At 37.7% G+C, this 23997-nt stretch overlaps 1 protein-coding gene, 1 long non-coding RNA gene and 1 pseudogene across 2 annotated transcripts; 2 read left to right on the top strand and 1 right to left on the bottom strand.

Annotated features, from left to right (window-relative positions):
- Window positions 1–6535: 6535 nt before the first annotated feature.
- On the top strand, window positions 6536–8402 carry LOC131537418 (uncharacterized). The gene is made up of 2 exons (XR_009270275.1): window positions 6536–7396; window positions 7903–8402. It is a non-coding gene; the product is annotated as an uncharacterized LOC131537418 (long non-coding RNA).
- Window positions 8403–10673: 2271 nt separating this feature from the next.
- On the top strand, window positions 10674–13427 carry LOC131537368 (aerolysin-like protein; annotated as a pseudogene).
- A 469-nt stretch (window positions 13428–13896) lies between these two features.
- pycr1a (pyrroline-5-carboxylate reductase 1a) lies at window positions 13897–23921 on the bottom strand. The gene is made up of 8 exons (XM_058771942.1): window positions 23775–23921; window positions 23488–23560; window positions 22410–22480; window positions 22121–22300; window positions 16376–16597; window positions 16168–16260; window positions 15910–16073; window positions 13897–14397 (listed from the first exon to the last, which is right to left on the bottom strand). The coding sequence occupies exons 2-8, from the start codon at window positions 23552–23554 to the stop codon at window positions 14232–14234; spliced, it is 963 nt and encodes a 320-aa protein (XP_058627925.1). The 5' UTR covers window positions 23555–23560; window positions 23775–23921; the 3' UTR covers window positions 13897–14231.
- Window positions 23922–23997: the final 76 nt, after the last annotated feature.

Below are 23997 nucleotides of genomic sequence, written 5' to 3'. Positions count from 1 at the left end.
TGGAAATCCCGCACCATCACCGAAGTGGGTCTTAGAGAATAGACGGCGTGGATGGGATCACGGACCCAGCGGCGGGTTGTAGTCAGAGGTGGGTAGAGTACCCAAAAACTGTACTCAAGTAAAAGTAAAAGTACTTGAAGAAATATTTACTGAAGTAAAAGTAAAAGTAATAGTCTGAATAGTTACTTTAGTAAGAGTAAAAAAGTATCGGATAAAAAAACTACTCAAGTAGTTAGTTACTAGTTACTTTGGATCATATACTGAATATAGTCTATTTTTATTTAGATATATAGATATTTAGATACATTTTATACACACACACACTGCCGTTCAAAATACCTTTAATTTTTTTTAATGTAATTTATTTCAGTGATGCAAATCAGAATTTTTATCAGCCTGATTTATTATCAATGCTGTTCTTTTTTAGCTTTCTATTCATAAAAGAATCCTGAACAAACTGTCACAGGTTCCAAAAAATATTAAGCAGCAAAACTGTTCCCTGTTGAAAAAAAACAGCATATGCTGGTATGGTATGTTTTGAAGCATGGGATGCTGGTTTGAACTGATTTAAGCTGGTCCTTTGCTTGTCCTAAGCTGGTCCGACCTGCTCAAGACCAGCACAAACCAGCATGCCAGCTTCAAAACATACCTAACCAGCATATGCTGTTTTTTTGTTGTTGTTTTCTTCCAACAACACTGGTAATAAAACAATATATTTGAATGATTTCTGAAGGATCATATTACACCGAAAACTGGAGTAACAGCTGATACAAATTCTGATTTGCATCACTGAGTTAAATTAAATTATATTTTAAAGTTTAATTATGTATTATAAATGTATTTAACCTCTGACACGGAGAAGAGTGAAAACTCCTCACACGACCGCTACAGAACATCTGAACATAACGAAACAAATGCACATTGACGGATCTTCTTCCGTCTGTTCTGCAAAATGTAAACAAATGTAGCCTTTATTTCTGCAAGCGTAAATATTGTGAAAATTTCCATATTAATTGTGTCTAGGCAAGGCATTCCTCCTGGAACTAACGCGGGTTTGGCGGGTGTTTATTTCATACTCTGTGACAGCTTATTTAATGAATCAATTATACATTGTATTTAATGTGTAAGGTACATGTACAGCAAACTGGTAATGTCATAGTGGTATCGTGTATTGTAATCGAATCTATACCGACAGCACACGCGTTCATCTAATAAAGATCTTCATAGCTAGCAAACCATAGCCTTTGCAGATTTGCTTTCAACTGTAACCGCTCCCCTTCTCTTTAAAAGAACGAGCCACTACAATATATTTTGAGAGAGGGGCCCACCAACCTTTCTCCATAAGTGTACCTTAAAACACAAATATGTTGACACAAATGACCAAATCAATACACAGAGTGAGATTAAACCAATTATTATTGTGTGGTAGAAGTTGGCATAAACCAATCACAACATAAACAACAAGAAAAACAACAGTCTCGGTTGCTTTGTGAAATGCAAGTATGTGGGTTTGCAAGCATACAAACAGGAGTGGAAACTGGTTGAAAGTTAAGCATAGTCCAATGGGGAACATGAATGTCACTGAATGTCTGTAGTACTTATCATTGAAGACGATGATATCGAAGGTGATGACGATGATTCTGATGAAGACGACAAAGCTCAATGTGCATCCAACAAACTCCACCATATAGTCCCAAAACCACTCTAGTCCCCGAGTGAGGAAACTCAAACTGTCCACGACAGCAACAGGAAACCCATCCTAGAGATATCTCCCAGGTACATACAGCGTGGCCTTCAGTGACAAGAATAATCACAGGTACAAAAGAGTCCCTAGAGATAAACACTTACATTGATTGAGCTTAAAACATCAACGTTTCTCAACCGGAACTCTAAACATTCTACTACCACACCTGGGCTTAATATAGAGGAGGGGAGCGCCCTAGAGCCCCCAAAGGGCTGTAGTAAAACTGCACCCTAAATAAATCCATAGTACCAGCACTATGGGCGGTTACATACCCCCCTGCTCAATGGAAGATTTGTCATAACCGTGACAAATCTTAAGATTCTGTACATGGTAGGTATCAACGTTAGACGGATCAGACTCAAGGGAAACAGAGTAATTAACAGGACCTAAGCGTTTGACAACTTTTGCAGGACCTTTCCATTTTGCGGAAAGTTTGGCCATAAAGCCAGCATCTGCTCTGGATAAAGGATGAGTCCGTACCCAAACTACATCTCCAACATGAAACTGTACTGGTTTGTGGCGCTGGTCGTAGTACCGTTTCTGCTTGGCTTGGGCTCGCTCCACATTCTCCTTTACCAGACTGATGAGGTCCTTTTGTCGGTCAAGTAAGCATCAGGTGGTTGCTGAAGAGCTCTTTCCATAGGTCCTTTGAGTTTGCGTCCAAGAGCGACTTCTGCCGGGGTAAATCCTGTGCTCTCATGCCAGGCAGAATTAATGGCAAATCTGAATTCTGCTAACCATTTGTCCCACTGCCGATGTTGTTCTCCTACATAGGATGCTATCATGGTTTTAAGATTACGATTTACCTGCTCAGTCAAATTTGTCTGAGGATGCTACGCAGTAGTCAACTTTTGGACAACTCCCCACTGTTTGCACATTAAGCTGATAAGGTGAGAGGTAAATTGAGTCCCTCGATCTGACACTAGATAGGCCGGGGTCCCCCATCTGGTAAAGATCTCTTCTACAAGAATTCTAGCTATCTGAGGTGTTTTAGCCTTTCTTAAAGGAAACAATTCCACCCATTTGGAGCAATAGTCAACGGTGACAAGGAGGTGTTCATTCTGTCTGGCACTTTTGTGGAAAGGACCCATGAGATCAACTCCTATCATGTACCCAGGTTCGACTACAGGAGTACTCTGCAAATGACCAGACAGCTTTGTCACAGAAGGTTTGTATTTCTGACAAATGTGGCATTTCTTACAATATTTCCACACATCAGATCTTATACTAGGCCAGTACACTGTGTCTAGAAGTCTGAGCAGAGTTTTTAGTTTTCCCAGGTGCCCGCTGAGTGGATTGTCGTGGGCATAATTCAGAAAGGCCTCCCGATGAACAGATGGAATTATCAGTTGGTATTTCTGTCCTTTCTGACCATCAGGCACACTGCGAAACACAAAACCATTCTTCACAATGTACTGAATTCGTGAAGCATCTGGTACAGTCTGATTCTCAGCTTTGGCCATCAGCTCTTGAACTTCACTGTCATTACTTTGTGATATTGCAATTTGAGTGAGGTCTACTGGCATGCTGACTTGTGATGCAGTGGTCTTGGAAGCGTTAACAATGAAGATCGTGTCAGGCAGAGCATTGTGATTTTGAGTTCTGGATAATACGTCCGGTACTATGTTACATTGTCCCTTCCTGTATTTTACAGTGAAATGGAATCCCTGTAACCGTATTGTCCAACGAATGAGGCGAGAAGGCGGCTTTGGGTGTTGGAAGGCCCATGTCAGGGCAGCATGGTCAGTGATGACTTCGAAGGGCCGACCTTCAAGGTATGGCCGCCACTTTTCAACAGCCCAGACTACGGCCAAACACTCCTTCTCTGATACAGAATATGCTCTCTCGGCTCCTCTGAGCAACCGAGAAGCATAGGCAATCACATGCCCCTCTCCTGAGGATTCCTGTGTAAGAACAGCTCCCAGGCCTAAGTCACTTGCGTCAGTTTGCACTCGAAAACTCTTGCTAAAATCAGGTGCTATTAAAACAGGAGCTTGTACCAGATCTTGCTTAATTGTGTCAAATGCACTCTGACACTGTTCTGTCCACATCCATGTCGAGTTTTTCTGCTTCAAAGCGTGCAGTGGTGCGGCTTTCTCTGAAAAGTGAGATATAAAACGGTGGTACCAACCCGCCAATCCTAAGAACCTTTGTACGTCCTTGATGGATTGAGGGACAGGGAATGATTTCACTGCATCGACTTTAGCTGGATCTGTCTTTACACCTTCATCTGAGACTATATGTCCAAGGAATGTAAGTGATCTCTGAATAAAATTGCATTTCTTCAGATTAAGCGTGAGTCCAGCCTTATGGAGACATGTGAATACTTGGCAGAGGTGTTGAAGATGTTCTCCCATGGTCTTAGAGTAAATGACAATGTCATCAATATATACCATGCAACACTTGCCCCTCACTTCTCTGAGAGCATGTTCCATTAGCCTTTGAAAAGACGCAGAGGCATTTTTTAGGCTGAAGGAAAGACAAAGGAATTCATATAGCCCTGTGGATGTCACAAAGGCTGTCTTTTGAATGCTGTCGGACTCCATTTCCAGCTGCCAGTAACCACTTTTTAGGTTCAATGTACTAAAAATAGTGGCACCATGTAGTGACTCCAAGATATCCTGTATCTGGGGCATGGGGTAAGCATCTAGGTGAGTCTTAGCATTCAATCCACGATAGTCAATACACAGCCTAGATCCTCCATCCTTCTTTTGTACCACCACTACCGGAGAAGCCCAAGGAGATGTAGATGGTCGAATGATCCCTTTGTCTAGCAGATCCTGTATCTGCTCTTCAATGAACTGCTGCTTTTCAATAGAGACCTTATACACACGCTTCCTTACCGGTACTTCATCAGTGGTAATGATACGGTGTTTAACAAGGTTAGTGTGACCAATTTCTTGAGTACACACAGTAGGCCAGCTCAACATTAAACTCTCCAACTTTTCTTTTGTTTGTGGATCTGTGTCTGCTGCCGAAGAAAGTTGGTGTATGCACTGAAGAGTTTCATCGCTGCAGGCAAGTGAAGAAATGGCGAGGTAAAAATGCATGGTGGGATTGATATCATGATGAAGAAAGGGGAAGGTTTTTACTTTCATAGATCCTGCAATGGGCAGGCTATACTGGGCATTGTGAAAGTCTAGCACCATTCCGGTCTTCAACAGAAAATCCATTCCCAGTATGATGGGTACTGTCAGATCAGCATCCCTCATTATATAAAATGCCAGGTCTACAATATGTCCTTGCACTTCACACTTCCACGTCACCTTTCCAATGGCGGTCTGCTTTTGTCCATTGGCCAGTAGAAAGGATTGTCCTTCACTGGGTTGGTACTGCTCTTGGGGCCACAACTTGTTCCAAAAAGATTTCTGGATCAGCGAGTAAGTGCTACCTGTGTCAACCAAGGCAATGGCATACCTGTCTTGTAGAATTATCGGCAGGGTGATATTTATATAGTCATGCTGCACAGCCTTTTGGAAAGATTGCACTACTCAATTGCTTGCTTGTGGTGGTTTTTGCTGAGGATCGTGAACTGAAGAGACTTTCCTCTTCTGTTCCTCCACATTAGCCTGACTCCAATATCTTTTGGACTCATCAAAATCTCTCTCTATTTGGGTTCCAACCTGTACTAATTCTCCCACGTCTTTGATGGTCCCACGTAGTAAACTAGCAAGCCGGGGATTACAATTTCTAAGAATGGCTTGGACCATTTCCTTCTCAGTCATTCCTTTTCTCCACCGCAGACACCAATATGTAACCGCTCCCCTTCTCTTTAAAAGAACGAGCCACTACAATATATTTTGAGAGAGGGGCCCACCAACCTTTCTCCATAAGTGTACCTTAAAACACAAATATGTTGACACAAATGACCAAATCAATACACAGAGTGAGATTAAACCAATTATTATTGTGTGGTAGAAGTTGGCATAAACCAATCACAACATAAACAACAAGAAAAACAACAGTCTCGGTTGCTTTGTGAAATGCAAGTATGTGGGTTTGCAAGCATACAAACAGGAGTGGAAACTGGTTGAAAGTTAAGCATAGTCCAATGGGGAACATGAATGTCACTGAATGTCTGTAGTACTTATCATTGAAGACGATGATATCGAAGGTGATGACGATGATTCTGATGAAGACGACAAAGCTCAATGTGCATCCAACAAACTCCACCATATAGTCCCAAAACCACTCTAGTCCCCGAGTGAGGAAACTCAAACTGTCCACGACAGCAACAGGAAACCCATCCTAGAGATATCTCCCAGGTACATACAGCGTGGCCTTCAGTGGCAAGAATAACCACAGGTACAAAAGAGTCCCTAGAGATAAACACTTACATTGATTGAGCTTAAAACATCAACGTTTCTCAACCGGAACTCTAAACATTGAAGGTAGCATGAGAAGCCATGCTTCCTCCCAACCAAACAATGTAAATCCCTCTACTACCACACCTGGGCTTAATATAGAGGAGGGGAGCGCCCTAGAGCCCCCAAAGGGCTGTAGTAAAACTGCACCCTAAATAAATCCATAGTACCAGCACTATGGGCGGTTACACAACTGACTGTTGATCCAGAGCCATGTCTTCAGCGCTCTTGATGTTACAACTCTGAGTGAGAACCGCTTCAGACGACTCAGCGCGTGCGGCAGGGAACTGAACGAATCATTCAAACTGATTCGCGAACCGATTCATTGGTCTGCCAACTGGTTTGATCAAGCCTTGAACAGAATTGACTCAAAGAATGAATCATTCAGCGAACGGGCATCGCTCATTGGCCAGAAAAAAAAGTAGATGGCGCGCTTGGAATAAACTGAAGGATTTTTAACTTGTATGCATTAAGATAAAGTAACGAGAGGAGCGTCGCCCACAGTAACGAAGTAAAAGTACCGTTTTTTCACTAAAAATGTACTTGAGTAAGAGTAAAAGTACCCATTTTTAAATATACTCTAAAAGTATTAGTTACCCAAAAAATGTACTCAAGTAAATGTAACGAAGTAAATGTAACTCGTTACTACCCACCTCTGGTTGTAGTGTATAACACGATTGATATTTGCTGGCTTTGGCTAGCCTCCAAGCTAACGCATACGTGCCTGTATTGAATATGATTACGCATCGCTCCAGTAGAGTTATTGTAAGCCAATTTGACATTACACAGTTTACACAAAACTTTTCCGTTTCCTTCTAATTCAAAATAATCCCACACCTTGCTGGTCTTTCACGTGGTCATTTCGAGCTCGCCGCAACTGACAAGAAAACACATGCAAGGTCTGAGGTAAAAATGTAGTTTCCGCCCAGATACGCTTTTAAAAATATTTAAATATTTTGATATTTATTCTTTTTCAAAAGTTTTATTTTAGCTTGTTGTTAAAATGTTTTAAATGTAACGTTAACATTATGGTAATTTTTTCTCTCTCTCGTGTAATCGACTATTGTTTTCAGTGTCGACTAGTAGGAGCTGAACCGTTTAGTCGACTAGACCCGCACCAGAGCCATAGAGAGAGAGAGTTGCGACAACTCCGTTGACTCCAATGGACCGTTTTTTTTACAGCAATGGCGGATCATGGAGCCGCTCAATAGTTCCCGGAAGTTAGCTCTCATACTATCAGCGCCATAGAGATGCAGCAGAAGAGACCGCTGTGATGAACGTTTAAAAGGTAAGACATTTATAGAACAAAATTGCATATTATCAGCACAGCTAATCAAATTGCCTTGTGCATTAAAACAGATCATTATTAGATTATTCCTCACTTAATTAGTAGATTTACGGGATGTTATTCATTCTCTACATGCAGTTTCATACATCGTTGTGTAATTAAGGCTTTTAAACGTGATTTCTGCTGCTGGGAAGTTATTTAATAGATTTAGATTTATTGCAAAGGATGCTGATGGACCTAAGTGAGAATGAAAAGTTTAAAATAGGTGAGCAGATTTCATTTCAGAATCATGCTAGGCTAAATTTCCAAAAATGTATTATATACCACTACTATTTTATAGAAGTAATCACAGTAAACCTGTACATTATTACTGTATTTTATACTTAAACATCTTAGCAACTATATAAGTACTGTGTTGAAGGAGCAGATGCCACAGGACTGAAATATGATGGAGCATCACTTTACCATTTCTCCTGGGTTTTTCTCCTTCTCTATCTTGCTTTCAGAACAAGAACCACCTGAAGACTCCCTGTAATGATGAGATATCACCCTCACAATGAGTTATGATTACATCACATTTTGTTGGTGTAATCTATAGATTGCTCCTGCTGACTATCTCCAGGCTCTCATGAAGACTTCAGTTGACCAGCACCTGTGAAGAGATGACGCCAGCCCTTGAGAGGACTTCAGATGAACCTGACTCTGACTCTGAATAAACATGCAAAACTGCTACATTTTCCTCGCATTGTAATGATCACATCATGTTACCATTGCTTTAATTTGTTCATTGTTTCTGTATACATGTTTCATTGTTTCTGAATAGCCTACATGACATTACTTAACTGCATGATTTGTAAAGCCTAATTTTAGAACATTTCTGCCATATGAACATTACTTTGACACAGTTACACCTGTTAACAGAACTCTTATTTGTAATGTAGAAACATTCATTTCTGTAAAGCTGCTTTGAAACTATGTGTATAATAAAAAGTGCTATACAAATAAATGTGAATTATTTATTTAATTATATGTATAGTTTATTATAAATGTATAAATAGATTGCTGTAAATAACGGCATAACAAAAGTCAACATACATAAAATATGATTAAATGTGTAAAAATGTTTTAAGTTGTTTTAAATTTGAATATACTACAAATATATTTTTTTATATATTAATAACTGAGTGGTGCATAAGAATCAAAAACATTAAACATGATTCATTTTCACTTAATCTTAAAACATCTTCACTTATTTGGAATGCATTTTCTAAGAACAAACTTAATATTTACCATGAGATTAGTAATATGACAATGAACATACAAGTTGTAAGAACACACACACTCATACTCATATATATATATATATATATAAATATTCAGAGTCACCAAGTTACCTTGGCAAAAGACCACGATGTCGTTTATATAACATGGACTTTTACAATGGTAACTTAAGCCTAAAACATGTTAACAAGGCAGGTAAGGATAGCTGACCAAATTAATCCTCAAATATTAGCGGATTTGATCTTTTAAAAGCAACACTGATACAGCTACATATGCTACGTATACATTATTTTATAAATAATTTTATTGTCTACTAATTACCAAAAATCGCAGTTCTGTCTCTCTAACTCAATGCATTCCAATTGCCCGCTATTAACTTCCTGGAACTATTTGAGGTCTACGTGAATCACGTGACGATCGAGCGTTTTGAACTTCCGTTGTCGCAACTCTGTTGTCAACGGCTCTGACCCGCACATCCCTAGTCAAAATATGTGACTGATTTTGAGATCTTTGAAAAACATTGACATCAAGGAGGGAAATCTAACAGATGATTACATGCTTTAAAGCCTTTTCCAGGGCTTCCCCCCCCCCTTTTGTATGTTCCTATTTTTGTAAAATGTCACTATTTCCAAGAATTTTCTGTGGTTATTCTTGGCACACTTGTTTTAACAAGATCGCTAAGGGATTTGAAGTATATACTTTCTCAACAGAAGTTGTGACCATTAGAAATGTCTTTGTACTCTTTTAAACTAGAGTCGCGACCTGTACTCTCTCAGTTTGTTGTTGTTGTTCCCTCATTTCTATTTCCTTTTGGTCTGTGAAACAACAGCCCAGATTCAATAAGCTCATAAAAGGTGGAAACTGAGCTTGTGTGGTTAGAAAACTTTGGCTGTGTGCATAACAAAATTGATAAGCACTGTGAGAATACTTTATAGCATGCATATAAAAACTGAATACTTTGGCCTTGAGGTGCACTTTTACTTTTTGGACACGATATGTCACACAATACTATCCAACTGCAGAGCCACAGTGCTGATGAATGGAAAGGAGGACACAATCTTGAGATGCTTTTTAAAAGTGTGGCACTCATGTGCGAGACGCTGAAAAATCGGAGAGACAAGGAGCAATACTCACAACCGGCGCAACGTCATAGAATGTCTCTGAACAGGTTCACGCCCACTTTTGGGGGAAAACAAACCGCCATACAGCATCGGATCGAGGAAGTGGACTAACCTTACAACATGCCAAAGAGTTGTTGTGTGGTTGGGTGCACCAATAATGTTTGTAAAAACCCAAATTTAGCCCAGGCTACCTGCCACCATCATCCATATCTTGCTGTTATGGAAATATTATGTATTACGGATGATGCTATCGAAAGCGAAGCCAGGCTAGTTGTATGGCTGGACAGAAAAGTGCACTCAGTACTCTAAATATAAGGACATAATATATACATTTAAAGATGTTTACTTTCAAATGAAGTAAAATCATTCACTGGTTTACCTGGTGATTAGATTAGGTACGAGTAAATGTCCGGCAAGACACCTCTGGCCACTGGTTGGGGTTGTTACACCAATTTGACGCTGGGATAATGAGTTTTTAAATTGACCAAATTAAGTTTATGGATGTATCTTTCACGCTCTATGGCAGGCAGGGTGGACATATAATTACTTGACATGATTAATCCTAGTGATTACTTAAGTTATTCACGTCTGTCGGCTGTGTATGGACTTTGCTTTTTGCCGCTATTTTGTATTGAAGCCTATGGGAAGTCTAGTTTGTTTCCCCCCAAAAAGGGGCGGTAACGAAATTGACAGTTAAATTCCCGGATGTGCCGGTAGTGCGTATGGACAAAGACAGCTGTTTAGATCAAAACCACGTTAAGGTAATTATATCTGCGCTTTATGATTGACCCAGAGCAGACTACATCATCGCATCCAGACCGTATACATGCTCATACGACTAATCTTATGTTTTTTTTGTTTTTGTTTTTTTCCACACAGAGCATCAAAACGGTAATGTAATTACCGTAACTACAGTAACTTATTTACTGGTATTTTTCAGGTTCTGTTCATGATCTCTAAACAGTGATTTATAAAAAAAAAAAATTACAGAGTGCTGTATGTGTGAAATCCCCTATAAGGGAAAACTGACTCAAAAATTGCATTTCCTCTATCTCTTTCCTGAGGGGCTCGAGGGCGTCTGGGTGTGTTTTGCCAGTTAATCCCAGCCCCCTTTGGAGCTCAATTTAACCCTGGTCAAACAGATGTCACCTTCTGCCTGTTACCAAACAAGTTGCTTTTGAGAAGATTGTTTTCTGTCCGCAGTTATCCAAGTAAGTGTATTTCTATTGAATCTCACTTGTAATAAGTTTGCATGTGACTATAGAGATTATAGGCAACAAACTTCAGTATTCTGTAAAATAGGTTGCTTTGCTTTTTTTTTTATTTGCTAAAATATTTTTCAAAATGTAAATATATGTTCTAATCAATATATTTTGGCAATTTCTTTATATGTTTGATGATATATTTTAAATGTATAAATATATATTTTGCCCTCTATATATTTCAGTCCAAGAAAATGCATTCACATGTCACATATGAAGAAAAGCTTGATTTGTTATGTGTTACATGTGCGAACACATAACACATTTGAATAAACTTCAGCAAGGAACATAATTTAAAATGCTCCAAAAAATGTAAAGCAATATATAAAAATATATTTAACATTATTAAATCATTATGAATCTAATTTTGATCTTTAGTAGGCCATTTGTATTTAGCCTACTGTATGTCTCAAAATTAATTTTCTTGCCCCTGAAATACATATAGAAATATACTTTGGTCTATGAAGGTTGAAACAAAAAAAAAAAACAAAAAAAAGTATTTTATTGAGCTTCACTGTTTACAATATTTCAAATATATTTTGTCCAAAAAGAAAAAAAAGTTGGCTGATGGACATTGGTTGTGATCATCTTTGGTATCTCCCATATGGCCAAGAATATTCTTCGGCCATATGGGAGATACCAAAGATGATCACAACCAATGTCCATCAATATGCAGACTGATATCTAAAAGTTTTTCATTTTTTCTTCTTCTAACTAACATTTGGATATTAAAATGGCAACAATAAAACAACTAGCCAGGTTGGCTGATTACCTTAGAAGTTCGTAGATATCGGCATCACTTCATACTGCTGTTAACACTTTCTCCAAATGGATGCGATAAGACCTGTTTTCCTGTTCCTGGTCTGGTGACGTTCAATATACACCCCATTACAGAACTCCGCAATGTACACTCTCAAGAAAAAACTACAAAACTTGTCACTAGGGCAGTACTAATAGGTACTAAGGGAACAAGGCACAAAGGTAGACTTTTTGAAAGGGTACTGTCCCAGTGACAGCTTTTGAATAATACTGTAGAAACAGTATTATAGAATTGGAAAGATTAGAAAGTATTTTGTAAAATAATTTTGTCAACTGTTTGGCCAGTCCTGACATTAATCTGTCATGTACATTTCAGATCTAATGGCTTCAAAGTCAACAACTCTCCAATTAATTGGGGGCAATGAAGGAGAATGGTTTTCGTTCACCGGTAAGAGCAACGGTGCCTGTTTGCATAGGATGTGGGTATGGGTGGGACCGTTGCAGGTGAAGGCCGTCAGGGTCTGGCTTTCAGATGGGCGCTGTAAAACCTTTGGAGTACCAGCTGGAGAGCACACAGAGTTCAACTTCAAGCCTGGGGAGAGGATCACCACACTGTCCCTGTGGGGCAATGGAAACGGCACACGTCTTGGAGGCATCCGATTCAAAACCGACAAGGAAAGATAATTTTTTGTGAAAATGACAAGCTGGGGTTTAAAAACCGAATACCCTATCGATGTCGGCTCTGGATTTTGTCTGGGCCTTGAAGGAAGATGCAGATTGGACATTGACTGCATGGGGTTTTTGTTTCTCAATAACATTCAATCCGTAGTTCTTTGCGACGTCCGCTATCCCACCATTGAACAAGTGACTCCGCAGGTGGTATGGGAAGAAATCAAATCTGTCACTTTCAAGAATAAGACCTGTGTCGGTCAACGGCAAACAGTCGAAACGTCAAATAAAATAATTAAATCAAACTCATGGTCCATGAGCAAAATGATCACAGCCATATTCAGTGTAGATGTAAAGGCCGGGATTCCAGACATTGCAGAAGTTACCACAGGATTCAGCACGGCAGTCGGAGTAGAAAACACTTACAGTCGTGAGTACAGTAGTGGAAGAACTGAAAATCTGTCTACCAGTATAGACATACCACCAGGGAAGAAGGTGGATGTGAGAATCACCACTGGCAGATGCTCGTTTGACCTGCCGTACACGGGCACAGTGAGGATGACTTGCAGTAATGGCAGCGAGTTTTCTTTTAAAACCAAAGGCCAATACAAAGGCATCACTTACACTGACATCAAAGTAGATACTAAAGATTCAGATATTAAAGATATTTAGATATCTGATACTGTATATTCTTTGATTTTACTAGCCTATATGTTATTTTGTCTACATTCAAAATGAATTTTCTTTTAGCAGATTTTCCGCACCTGATTTGCATTCTTTGTTTCATTTTAAAAGACTACTTTCTCTAATATTTATTCAACATTGTCTTTGTCATTAAATCTTTACTTATTCGAATACTTCTTACACACTTGTTTAAACAGGTATTTAATAAAAGTATTTCAAATTAAATGAATTTCTTGTCATGAACACAAAACACTAATTCACAAGAGTGTAGTGCATAAAACGAATCACCCCATTAATTCTCTGTTTCTAGTTCAGTCTTTGTCAAGAGAAGGTGCTACTGCCACTGATGTTAACGAGTGGAATTTTTTTGTATACTCAGATTTTGATCATAAGGTCAATAAGTGCATACGAAAATGTGACATTTGCCACAAACAGTTAAAACTGTGAGAACTAACTGTTGAAGTTTTGATCATTTTTAATAGTTCACTGTATTCAGACATCTTGGACTCCAAATTGTTAGGAATGCAAGTTTGCTATCAGTTAAACAATTTGCTTCAAATAACCTAATGGCCAATCTTTTAGAGAATTTGACATTTTTTCTATTTGGAGTACACAGAACTACTGAGCAGTACTAAGAGTTTATAAACAGTCCTGATGAAAATAAAATGTAAATAGTAAACAAGAATTTATTTTTAAAAAGGGAGAAAAAAGGTCAACTTCAAAATTAGAAATCCCACTATAAATGCTTTAATTTCATTCAAGTCAGCCCAGATACACTTAGCAAAATACAGCTTAATCTATCTAGTTCAGACATAGTTTAATAAAAGTGTATTGTTTACAGTGTATATCAAGAAAAACTATTGCTTAGAGTTGGTCCAAACCAGCATAAGACAAAAGCACAATTTACAAAATAAGTGAACGGTGTGTACAGGTTATGAAAAAAAGCTCATTAACCAGTTTAAGAGAAAAATTTAAACCATTTTTGGTATTTTAGTGTCTTATCTGCAACTCCTGGAGTGGTTTATCCCTACTGTAAACCAGATGCGGTGCTGAAGAGGTTCATTTTTTCTTGTTTTTGGAGGTGCTGCTGTTAAAGAGGTTGAGGCCTGTCCTGACCCCGACCCCTGCTGTCGTCACACCCGGCTGCTGAAGCACCTTGTCCAGAGTCGTCTTCTTTATGGCAGCGGGAGAAATCTTCTCCTGGTCAGCCAAGTGCTGAAGCTCCCTGTCAAAAAAAAAAAAAAAAAAAAAAACAAGAACAAAAATAGTAGGCATGAAAATATACAGACCCACTTTATATTATATGTGTATTTAATGATTATGTACATTTAAACATGTTTATTTTATTTTAACCATTGTACTTTTTAAAAAATGAATCCATGTGAAATACACTGCTGTTCAAAAGTTTGGGATCAGTAAGAGAAAAAAAATTACCGTATTGACCCGAATATAAGACAATGTTTTTTCCTTGGAAATACATCTGAAAAAACGCGTTCGTCTTATATTCAGGGTCTAGACTTTGACATGTCAATAATACACCTACAACAATAGGTGGCGCCAAAAACGCATAAAACGAGTGTGCCATGAAATATGTAATGTAATGTGTGTTGTAAAGATCGCGAATGAAAACAAATGAAAAGAAAAGCTTACAGCAGCATGATCGTGACTGTCATGTTAGCCTGAAGGGAACAAACTTCCTCTGTAAGTGATTTTAAAACATAAGACAGTACCCAGATTTGAAGACTACAATAAGATTTCACGTCTACTGATAATAACATTTTGGTAGGCTACTATGAGTTGCATAGCCTAATTGTTATAGAATTCAGATGGGCTACCTGTTATTTCAATGGTATATCAAAATTTTCCAATGTCATTGTTGGTACATTTTACCAGTATTTACCATACTTTCAAAACAAAAATTTGAATTGGAAAAATATGCAATATGAAAATAATTTAAGAATAAATGTGTTTTACAGAGAGAGAAAAAAAACAAAACAAAACAAGATTTGGTTTTCAAAAAGCCTTTTTCCAACAGGTACATCTGGAAAAAGGGGGGTCGTCTTATAATCAGGGTCGTCTTATATTCGGGACAATACGGTAAATAAAATAACCTCATCAAGGCTGCATTTATTTGATCAAAAACACAGAAAAAACAGTAACACTGTGAAATATTGTTGCAATTGAAAACTACAATATATTCCTGTGATTCAAAGCTGTATTTTCAGTATCATTACTCCAGTCTTCAGTGTCACATGCTCCTTCAGAAATCCTTCTAATATGCCGATTTATTATCAATGTTGGACATTTTTTCAGGATTCTTTGATGAATAAGAAATTAATTTATTTACGGTAATGTAAATTAATTTATTTAAAATAGAAATATTTTGTAACAATATAACTGTATAATGTTAAATAAATGTTCAAATGTATGGGGTCAGTAATTTATTTTCTCTCTTTTTTGAAAGAAATTATTAGTTTTATTTAGCAAGGTTGTGTTAAATTGATAAAAAGTGATAGTGAAGACCTATATTGTTAGAAAAGCCCTTTTCAATATATTCTGCCCCATCTTCCTGTTTCAATAGAAAATGCATGAACACCAGAAACAAAACTATGCTTATCAAATCATTTTCAAGGATTATGACTTATTATGAATTATGAAGAAAGGTAGATGACCACAGCTAGCTGAAAATCACTAATCACGCCTTTCTAGCAGCACTTTTTTTTTTTTTTAGCTGTACCTTGTTCTAATGCATGATGCCTCCACTGCGTTGATCAGGAGGCTACGGAAGCCGCCACTTTCCATGACATGCAAAGCGTGGATTGTAGCACCTCCAGGCGAAGCCACGTTGTCTTTTAACTGTCCAGGGTGTTGCTCAGAATCCAGGAGCATTTTTGCTGCCCCCTTGCAAAAAGCATAATTAATCTGATAAATCAACGTGTCTGAGATTTACAGTATATCAATATGAGAAATGTTTCAGAGACTGTCATGCACTAACAAGCAGAGCCTGAGCTCCCAGTCGCACAGCCAGTCTTCTGGGGAGTCCCATCTTCACCCCTCCATCAGCAAGAGCGTCAACAGCTAGAAACGCCTAAGATAAAAATATATATAAAGATTTCCTAAATCAGCCGTGGATGTGCAAAGGAAGCCACAAGGAGAACAACGGTTGGTTTAAACCTCCTTTATAATCCTAGGTTGTCTCTTACATAGGCTGGGCCGCTGCCACTAAGGCCAGTGACGGCATCAATCAGGTCCTCCTCCACCTCTGTGCAGTAGCCCACACTGGCCATTAGCTGCTCCAGAAGCTTCCCATCCTCCACCTCTGCATGGGTGCCTGTGGCGTACACCGTGGCCCCTTCACGCACCACCACTGGAGTGTTTGTCATACAGCGGATTACTTTAGGAGCCGAGCGGTACTGCAGCAATTTCTGCAAATACAGGAAGTTATGAGCTGATATAGAATTTAATTGACGTGTGATCTCAGGTGTGTGTTCGTTGAAGCTGTTTTTGCACTAATGCAAGACTTAACCTGTTTTGCATCCAAGTTAAAATAAAAAGAATAATCAAATGTTTAGTACCTTTCATTTGCCCTGTAATGTTCAAAAATGGGCATTACTACAGGAATTCTCTCTCTCTCTCTATATATATATATATATATATATATATATATATATATATATATATATATATATATATATATATATATATATATATATAATTGTTGGATTTCCTTTTTTTTTTTAAATCTGAGATATGATTTTTTTCTTACTGCCAACTCTATGAATGATATGTGAATTTATGATATATGAATGTGTTTTTGATCATACAGTTAAACAGTAATATTGTAAGATATAATTTGCATTTAAAATAATGTTTTCTATTTAAATTAGGACTGTTTTCTAAATTAAATTAATCGCGATTAATCACATCCAAAATAAAAGTATTGTGTTTACATTAGGGGTGACCCAGAATAGTTGAAGATTCGATGCTTCGATAGGAGGAGCCTGATTCGACTACCAATCTCACAGTCTAATATTCACAGAGGTGTTATGATCATGCCATTTTAGCTATATGGGGGGGGCTCAGTGTCTGATTTCACATAGAACTACCAGTTTTCTCCCAATAAGTTAATATACAGCCTATTATGATAATGCTGTAAATAAGAATCTGAAAAGAAAGAAGCTTTTAACCTGCGTGAATAACTCCAACCACCCCTGTGACAGATTTAAGTTACACTTTCCATACTCCGTGACCGACAGAAGAGCATATTGGTGCCGATCCCATGACGATCGTAAAAACTCGAGATATTATTTATTCACTATCATTTTGGCAAAACCGATCTGGCAATCTGTCCAATGCATACTTGTGTGTTTGCGCTCTGGAGAGAATCAAAAGGTTTATTTTTGTCTAGTGCTTAGTCCAATAGCTCGCGAATCCTCTCATTGTAACAAAACTTAACGAGATTGTGATGAACTAAGACAAGGTACAGCTTTTTACTGTTAAAAAGGCAGTGCTTTTTGTGTTCTTTCTAGGCTATATAGCCTATAATCCATTCATAATTTGAATAGAACTTTTATTTTTCGGACACATACATGCTGCAAAGTTTCGTGACTTCTCCACTTATGCGTGATTCACACTCGAAAGAGCAATGGATGAAACAAAATAAATATTGGCTACATGAAACTGTATGTGAATTGAGGCTAGAGCACACTTTCTGAAGCACCCTCCGTATTTACAGTTACTGTCCCCTTAGTCGGGGACACCCCTAGTTAACTACAAAACTATACAGTTAGAGTAAACATGCATACGGGCTTCTTCGAATACTCCTTGCATCTGTTGATTTCATCTTGTGTGGATATTTGGTATTATTTAGTGCAAATCTCCAGTTTTATCAGCTCTGATAAGTAATAAACAGAATGAAACGTGGCCGGCTAATGTTATATTTTAGGCCTAATCAAAACATAAAATATTATTTATCTCGTCTGCATCTGCGAAGCGTCCGTTACACATTTTCCCTGTGTTAACGTCAGTATTTATGACTGTCGAATGTCTGAATACTTGACTCTTGGTAATGTTTTTAGCCCCTCCCCCCGCCCCCAAACAAATGATTCGACTGTCAGTCGACTACCCCCTTAGTCGGGGACACCCCTAGTTAACACAATAAATGAGTGTGTACTGTATATATTTTATGTATATATAAATACACACATTATGTTTACATATCATATATTTTTTATTATATTTTTCATATATTACAGTTTTATTTTGGATGTGATTAATCGATTTGACAGCCCTAATTTAAATATACTTTAAACTGTATACTTTGTATATGGTTTAATATATATACACTTTGTAACTGTAATTTATTCCTGTGATTCAAATCTGAATTTTCAGCATCATTACTCCAGTCTTCAGTGTCACATAATCCTTCAGAAATCATTGTAATATGCTGATTTGCTACACAATTATTATTGGTGCTCATTAATTAATAATAGTTCTTAATATTATCTTAGTGAAGTTCAAAAGAACAGCATTTATTTATTTATTTTTGTAACATTACGAAATGTCTTTACTGTCACATTTGATCAATTTAATGCATCCTTGCAAAATGAAAGTAATAATTTAAAAGAAAAAGAAACTTACTTACTCCAAACTTTTGAATGGTAGTGTATCTTGGTTTCAACAAAAAAAAAAAATAAAATAAAATAAAATAAAATAATATATATATAGTGGTGGGCATAGATTATTTTTTTTAATCTAGATTAATCTCACTGTAATCTTGGAATTAATCTAGATTAAAATGGCTCATTTGAATTCTGCCAAGTAGATAAGTAAACAACTAGCAGTCATCAAGAATTTAATATTGATAATAACATTGAAGATATTGTATGATTATTCCTTAAAGATAAGGTTTTAATAGTTTTAGTAGTAGTAGCCTATTACGTTCTGCCCAATGTCTTCAAGTGAAACCGAACTTTTATTTTGACGGGTTGCCGTGAGGATAGTTTTTCTCAAATGAAACGCTGGAATGCTCATGAAGTGACTCTCAGAGCAGTTCTGGAGATGTTGTTCATGTATTTATGTCCTCATTTAGTGAGACGACAGACGTTAATATCGCCGCAAGCATCACGCGGTCTTCTGTATGAGTAGTGAACAAACCCCTGCGTCTGCGCCATACATTAACAAAGAGACACACAGAAGTCATATTTAAATAGACGTTTTGCGGCTTAATATTTACAAATAGGAGTGGGAGTGTGTTCACTTGTGTGTGCGCTTACATTTGTTTGTGTGTGTGTGTGTGTGTGTGTGTGTGTGTGCGAACCGAGGCGATACAGAGAGCGCGACCATGTAACGTAGAGACAGAAATGACTTGCTGATTTCCATTGGGAAGCTTCTTAAAAATACATTTTCCCTGAAGCAAACCCGGCGGCTTCATAGCTGCATCCATGTTAGCACGCATACACACAGGTTCGAAGACTCGTTCTCGCCCCCTACAGTGCTATTCGGCTAGGTATACATCCGCGCTAAAATAGCAAGGTGAAAGTCATCATAGCTTGCGTAGTATAGACCCAGCTCCCAGCCCAACTTTGAGAATAGATTAACGGCGATATTTTTTTTAATCGCCCGATAAGAGTCTCACGTTAACGCAGCATGTTAACGCCGATAACGGCCCACCACTAATATATATATATTTTCTAAAAAATAATTCTCTCTCTGTATATATATATTATATCTCAAGCAGCACAATTGTTTTCAACATTTACAGGTGCTGGTCATATAATTAGAATATCATCAAAAAGTTGATTTATTTCACTAATTCCATTCAAAAAGTGAAACTTGTATATTATATTCATTCATTACACACAGACTGATATATTATATATATAGGAAAATCCCAAATTCAGTATCTAAAATTAGAATATTGTGAAAAGGTTCAATATTGAAGACACCTGGTGCCACACACTAATCAGCTAATTAACTCAAAACACCTGCAAAGGCCTTTAAACGGTCTCTCAGTCTAGTTCTGTAGGCTACACAATCATGGGGAAGACTGCTGACTTGACAGTTGACCAAAAGTCGACCATTGACACGTTGCACAAGAAGGGCAAGACACAAAAGGTCATTGCAAAAGAGGCTGGCTGCTCACAGAGCTCTGTGTCCAAGCACGTTAATAGAGAGGCGAAGGGAAGGAAAAGATGTGGTAGAAAAATTATGATTGTGAAACAAAAGCCATTCAAAAATGTGAAGGAGGTTCACAAAGAGTGGACTGCAGCTGGAGTCAGTGCTTCAAGAACCACTACGCACAGACGTATGCAAGACATGGGTTTCAGCTGTCGCACTGAGCCACTCTTGAACAACAGACAGCGTCAGAAGCGTCTCGTCTGGGCTAAAGACAAAAAGGACTGGACTGCTGCTGAGTGGTCCAAAGTTATGTTCTCTGATGAAAGTAAATTTTGCATTTCCTTTGAAAATCAGGGTCCCGGAGTCTGGAGGAAGAGAAGAGAGGCACACGATCCACGTTGCTTGAGGTCCAGTGTAAAGTTTCCACAGTCAGTGATGGTTTGGGGTGCCATGTCATCTGCTGGTGTTGGTCCACTGTGTTTTCTGATGTCCACAGTCAACGCAGCCATCTACCAGGAAATTTTAGAGCACTTCATGCTTCCTGCTGCTGACCAACTTTATGGAGATGGAGATTTCATTTTCCAACAGGACTTGGCACCTGCACACAGTGCCAAAGCAACCAGTATCTGGTTTAAGGACCATGGTATCCCTGTTCTTAATTGGCCAGCAAACTCGCCTGACCTGAACCCCATAGAGAATCTAAGGGGTATTGTCAAGAGGAAGATGAGAGACACCAGACCCAACAATGCAGATGAGCTGAAGGCCACTATCAGAGCAACCTGGGCTCTCATAACACCTGAGCAGTGCCACAGACTGATCGACTCCATGCCACGCTGCATTGCTGCAGTAATTCAGGCAAAAGGAGCCCCAACTAAGTATTGAGTGCTGTACATGCTCATACTTTTCAGTTGGCCAAGATTTCTAAAAATCCTTTCTTTGTATTGGTCTTAAGTAATATTCAAATTTTCCGAGATACTGAATTTGGGATTTTCCTTAGTTGTCAGTTATAATCATCAAAATTAAAAGAAATAAACATTTGAAATGTATCAGTCTGAATGAATATAATATACAAGTTTCACTTTTTGAATGGAATTAGTGAAATAAATAAACTTTTTGATGATATAATTATATGACCAGCACCTGTGTAATAGTAAGACATGTTTCTTGAGCAGCAAATCTGCATATTAGAATGATTTCTGAAGGATCATGTGACACTGGTGTAATGATGCTGAAAATTCAGCATTGCGTCACAGGAATAAATTACTTCTCAAAACATATTAAAATAGAAAATAGTTATTTTAAATTGTAACCATATTCCACAATATTTCTGATCAAAGAAATGCAGCCTTGGTGAGCAAAAGTTTAGATTTTTTTTAAAAAAAACATTTTTTTCAAAAAATCTTACCAACCTCAAATTTTTGACCAGCAGTTCAAATAAATATGTACTTTGCCGACTGATAACCAACAAAAAAAAGAAATAAAATGTAAATAATACATACATTAATAAATGTTAATTTACGTACTTATTATTTTGTTTATATATTTTCATTTATTTATCATTCTTTCACTTGCCCCTTCAAAAAATCGACCTGTTTTACAGCATTACAAGCATTACAGTTTTTTTTTCAATTGCTAACAAGTGTTTACCAATACTTAAAAGTACTTTTTTCTAAACTCTTTAACACAGCAACACACATGCATCACACAATTAATTGTTAGCAATTTAAAAAAACTGTAATGTCGAGCTCTGTTACTGTATATAAAATTCAACCCGCCGAAGTGGAGGTGGAGGAAAGACAGGATCTGTTATACCACCCGAGTATTCTGACCTTCTCTATGGAGCTGATCGTCACTCCTGCTGCACAGGACACAATGAGATGACGGTCTTCAATGTCTGGCCCGATCTCATCCAAAACGAAGGGAATGATATGCGGCTTGACCGCAAGGAACAGAACATCACTCTTGTTCACAGTCTCTTTATTACTGGTGGTGAAGTATGCTCCCATTTTCTGAAGTACAGAGAAAGTACCTCATTAAAGATGTTCAAAAGTGTATTTGAATATTGCTTTCAAACTATTTTGTTGTCTGTTATGACTCAGATCCTGGTCAAACACTCACTCTTAGCCCAATGACAGTTGGCAGGTCTGTGTCTGGAGAGCTCGCTGTTATCCTGTGTGTGGCGATCACACCTGAAGGACAGGAGAGTGCAAAGTAAATCTAAATAAATAAAGCTCTGTAAACACTTGCAGTTTTACAAAACTATAAGTGTGTCCCATCAGGTAATGAAAAAGCTTTTCACACACTTGTGGTCTTCATGTTCACTTGACAGGAAATACGTCATAAAAGTAGTCAAGTGGTCAAAGACCGCAAATGTGGGTATTTGGACAGAGCAAAAGACAGTAAATCTGTATCTGCCAGTCTGATAAATTATATTTGATATGTTTACTTTTTTATTGATGTGTATTTATTCCTCAGCATTATTTTCCTGCTCTCGGTCTCACCTATTTTTATTTAAAAATGCCCAAAAATATATTTGCTACAACATGTTTCAAAATATATTTACATAAATATATTTTCTACCAATATCTTTTTTTTGCCATATTTTTGAAAATATATTTTGAATGTATAAATGTATTATTTAAAAGCATTTAAAAATCTAGTTTGACCTCTATATATTTCAGTCCAAGAAAATGCATTCACATGTCACATTTGAAGAAAAACTTGATTTGTTGTCTATAACACCTGTGAACACATAACACATTTGAATAAACTTCAGCAAGGAACATAAATTATAATGCTCGGGGGGAAAAAACTACAATATATTAAACATTATTAAATCATTATACTGTAAATCTACTAAGAATTTGTGCTAAATCTTTTTTCCTTGGCATTTTACATGCATGATGTTTTATTACATATTTTGGTATAACGTTTTGACTATTACCGACAACCAAGATGGAGATCACATAAATTATTGTTATTATTATTATTTACATGTACTGTGTCTATATTATTCTTGATATTATGTGCAAAATTGTACTTATTTCATGTACTCATTTAAGTCAGATTTTTACATTTTAAAACTTTGACTAATGTGCATGTTTAATGTATTTTATACAGCAAAGCCTTGTTTTGTTTAAGGTTATTTGTACTGTAGTGCTGGTCCCTCTGGTGATTGTTGTGTGTAATGTTGTACCTGCTGCTGTGAAGCCCTTCACCAGCGCGTGAGTCAGCTGACCTGCTCCGATGAAACCAACGCTCATTTTGACCTGTTAACAACCAAACCGATCAGCATTCACCTGACCAGCAGACTAAACACACTAGTTATCCATCAGTTTAAAGGTACTTCATTGATAAGATGAGGTAATATCAGGACGGAGTCTGCTTGCTATTTCCTGATTGGATTGGAAAAGCAGTAACGCAGCAGAGACAACGAGATAAATTCAGACAACTAAATGTTTAAAAGTTACCTAACAAACGTACCTGAAATATTGTCTTTCGAAGAGCTGGTATATTTATATTTTGTTTATTTCACGATTGTTTATTGAGTTCACGTTGTATGTGGACGTTTAGTTATACTGCCATTACTGAGGTGGCGTTGACCAATCACGGTAGAGCACTGCTTGAGTCTCAGCCAATCGCTGTACTTCATGTATGCACCTTTCTTCTTGATTGGCCAGCTCTGCTGTAAGACAAGCCAGTTGCA

Source organism: Onychostoma macrolepis, chromosome 03, assembly GCF_012432095.1.
Source record: "Onychostoma macrolepis isolate SWU-2019 chromosome 03, ASM1243209v1, whole genome shotgun sequence".
Taxonomy (NCBI): domain Eukaryota; kingdom Metazoa; phylum Chordata; class Actinopteri; order Cypriniformes; family Cyprinidae; genus Onychostoma; species Onychostoma macrolepis.
Note: the sequence above shows the minus strand (reverse complement) of the source record. Positions and strands in the feature narration are given on the sequence as shown.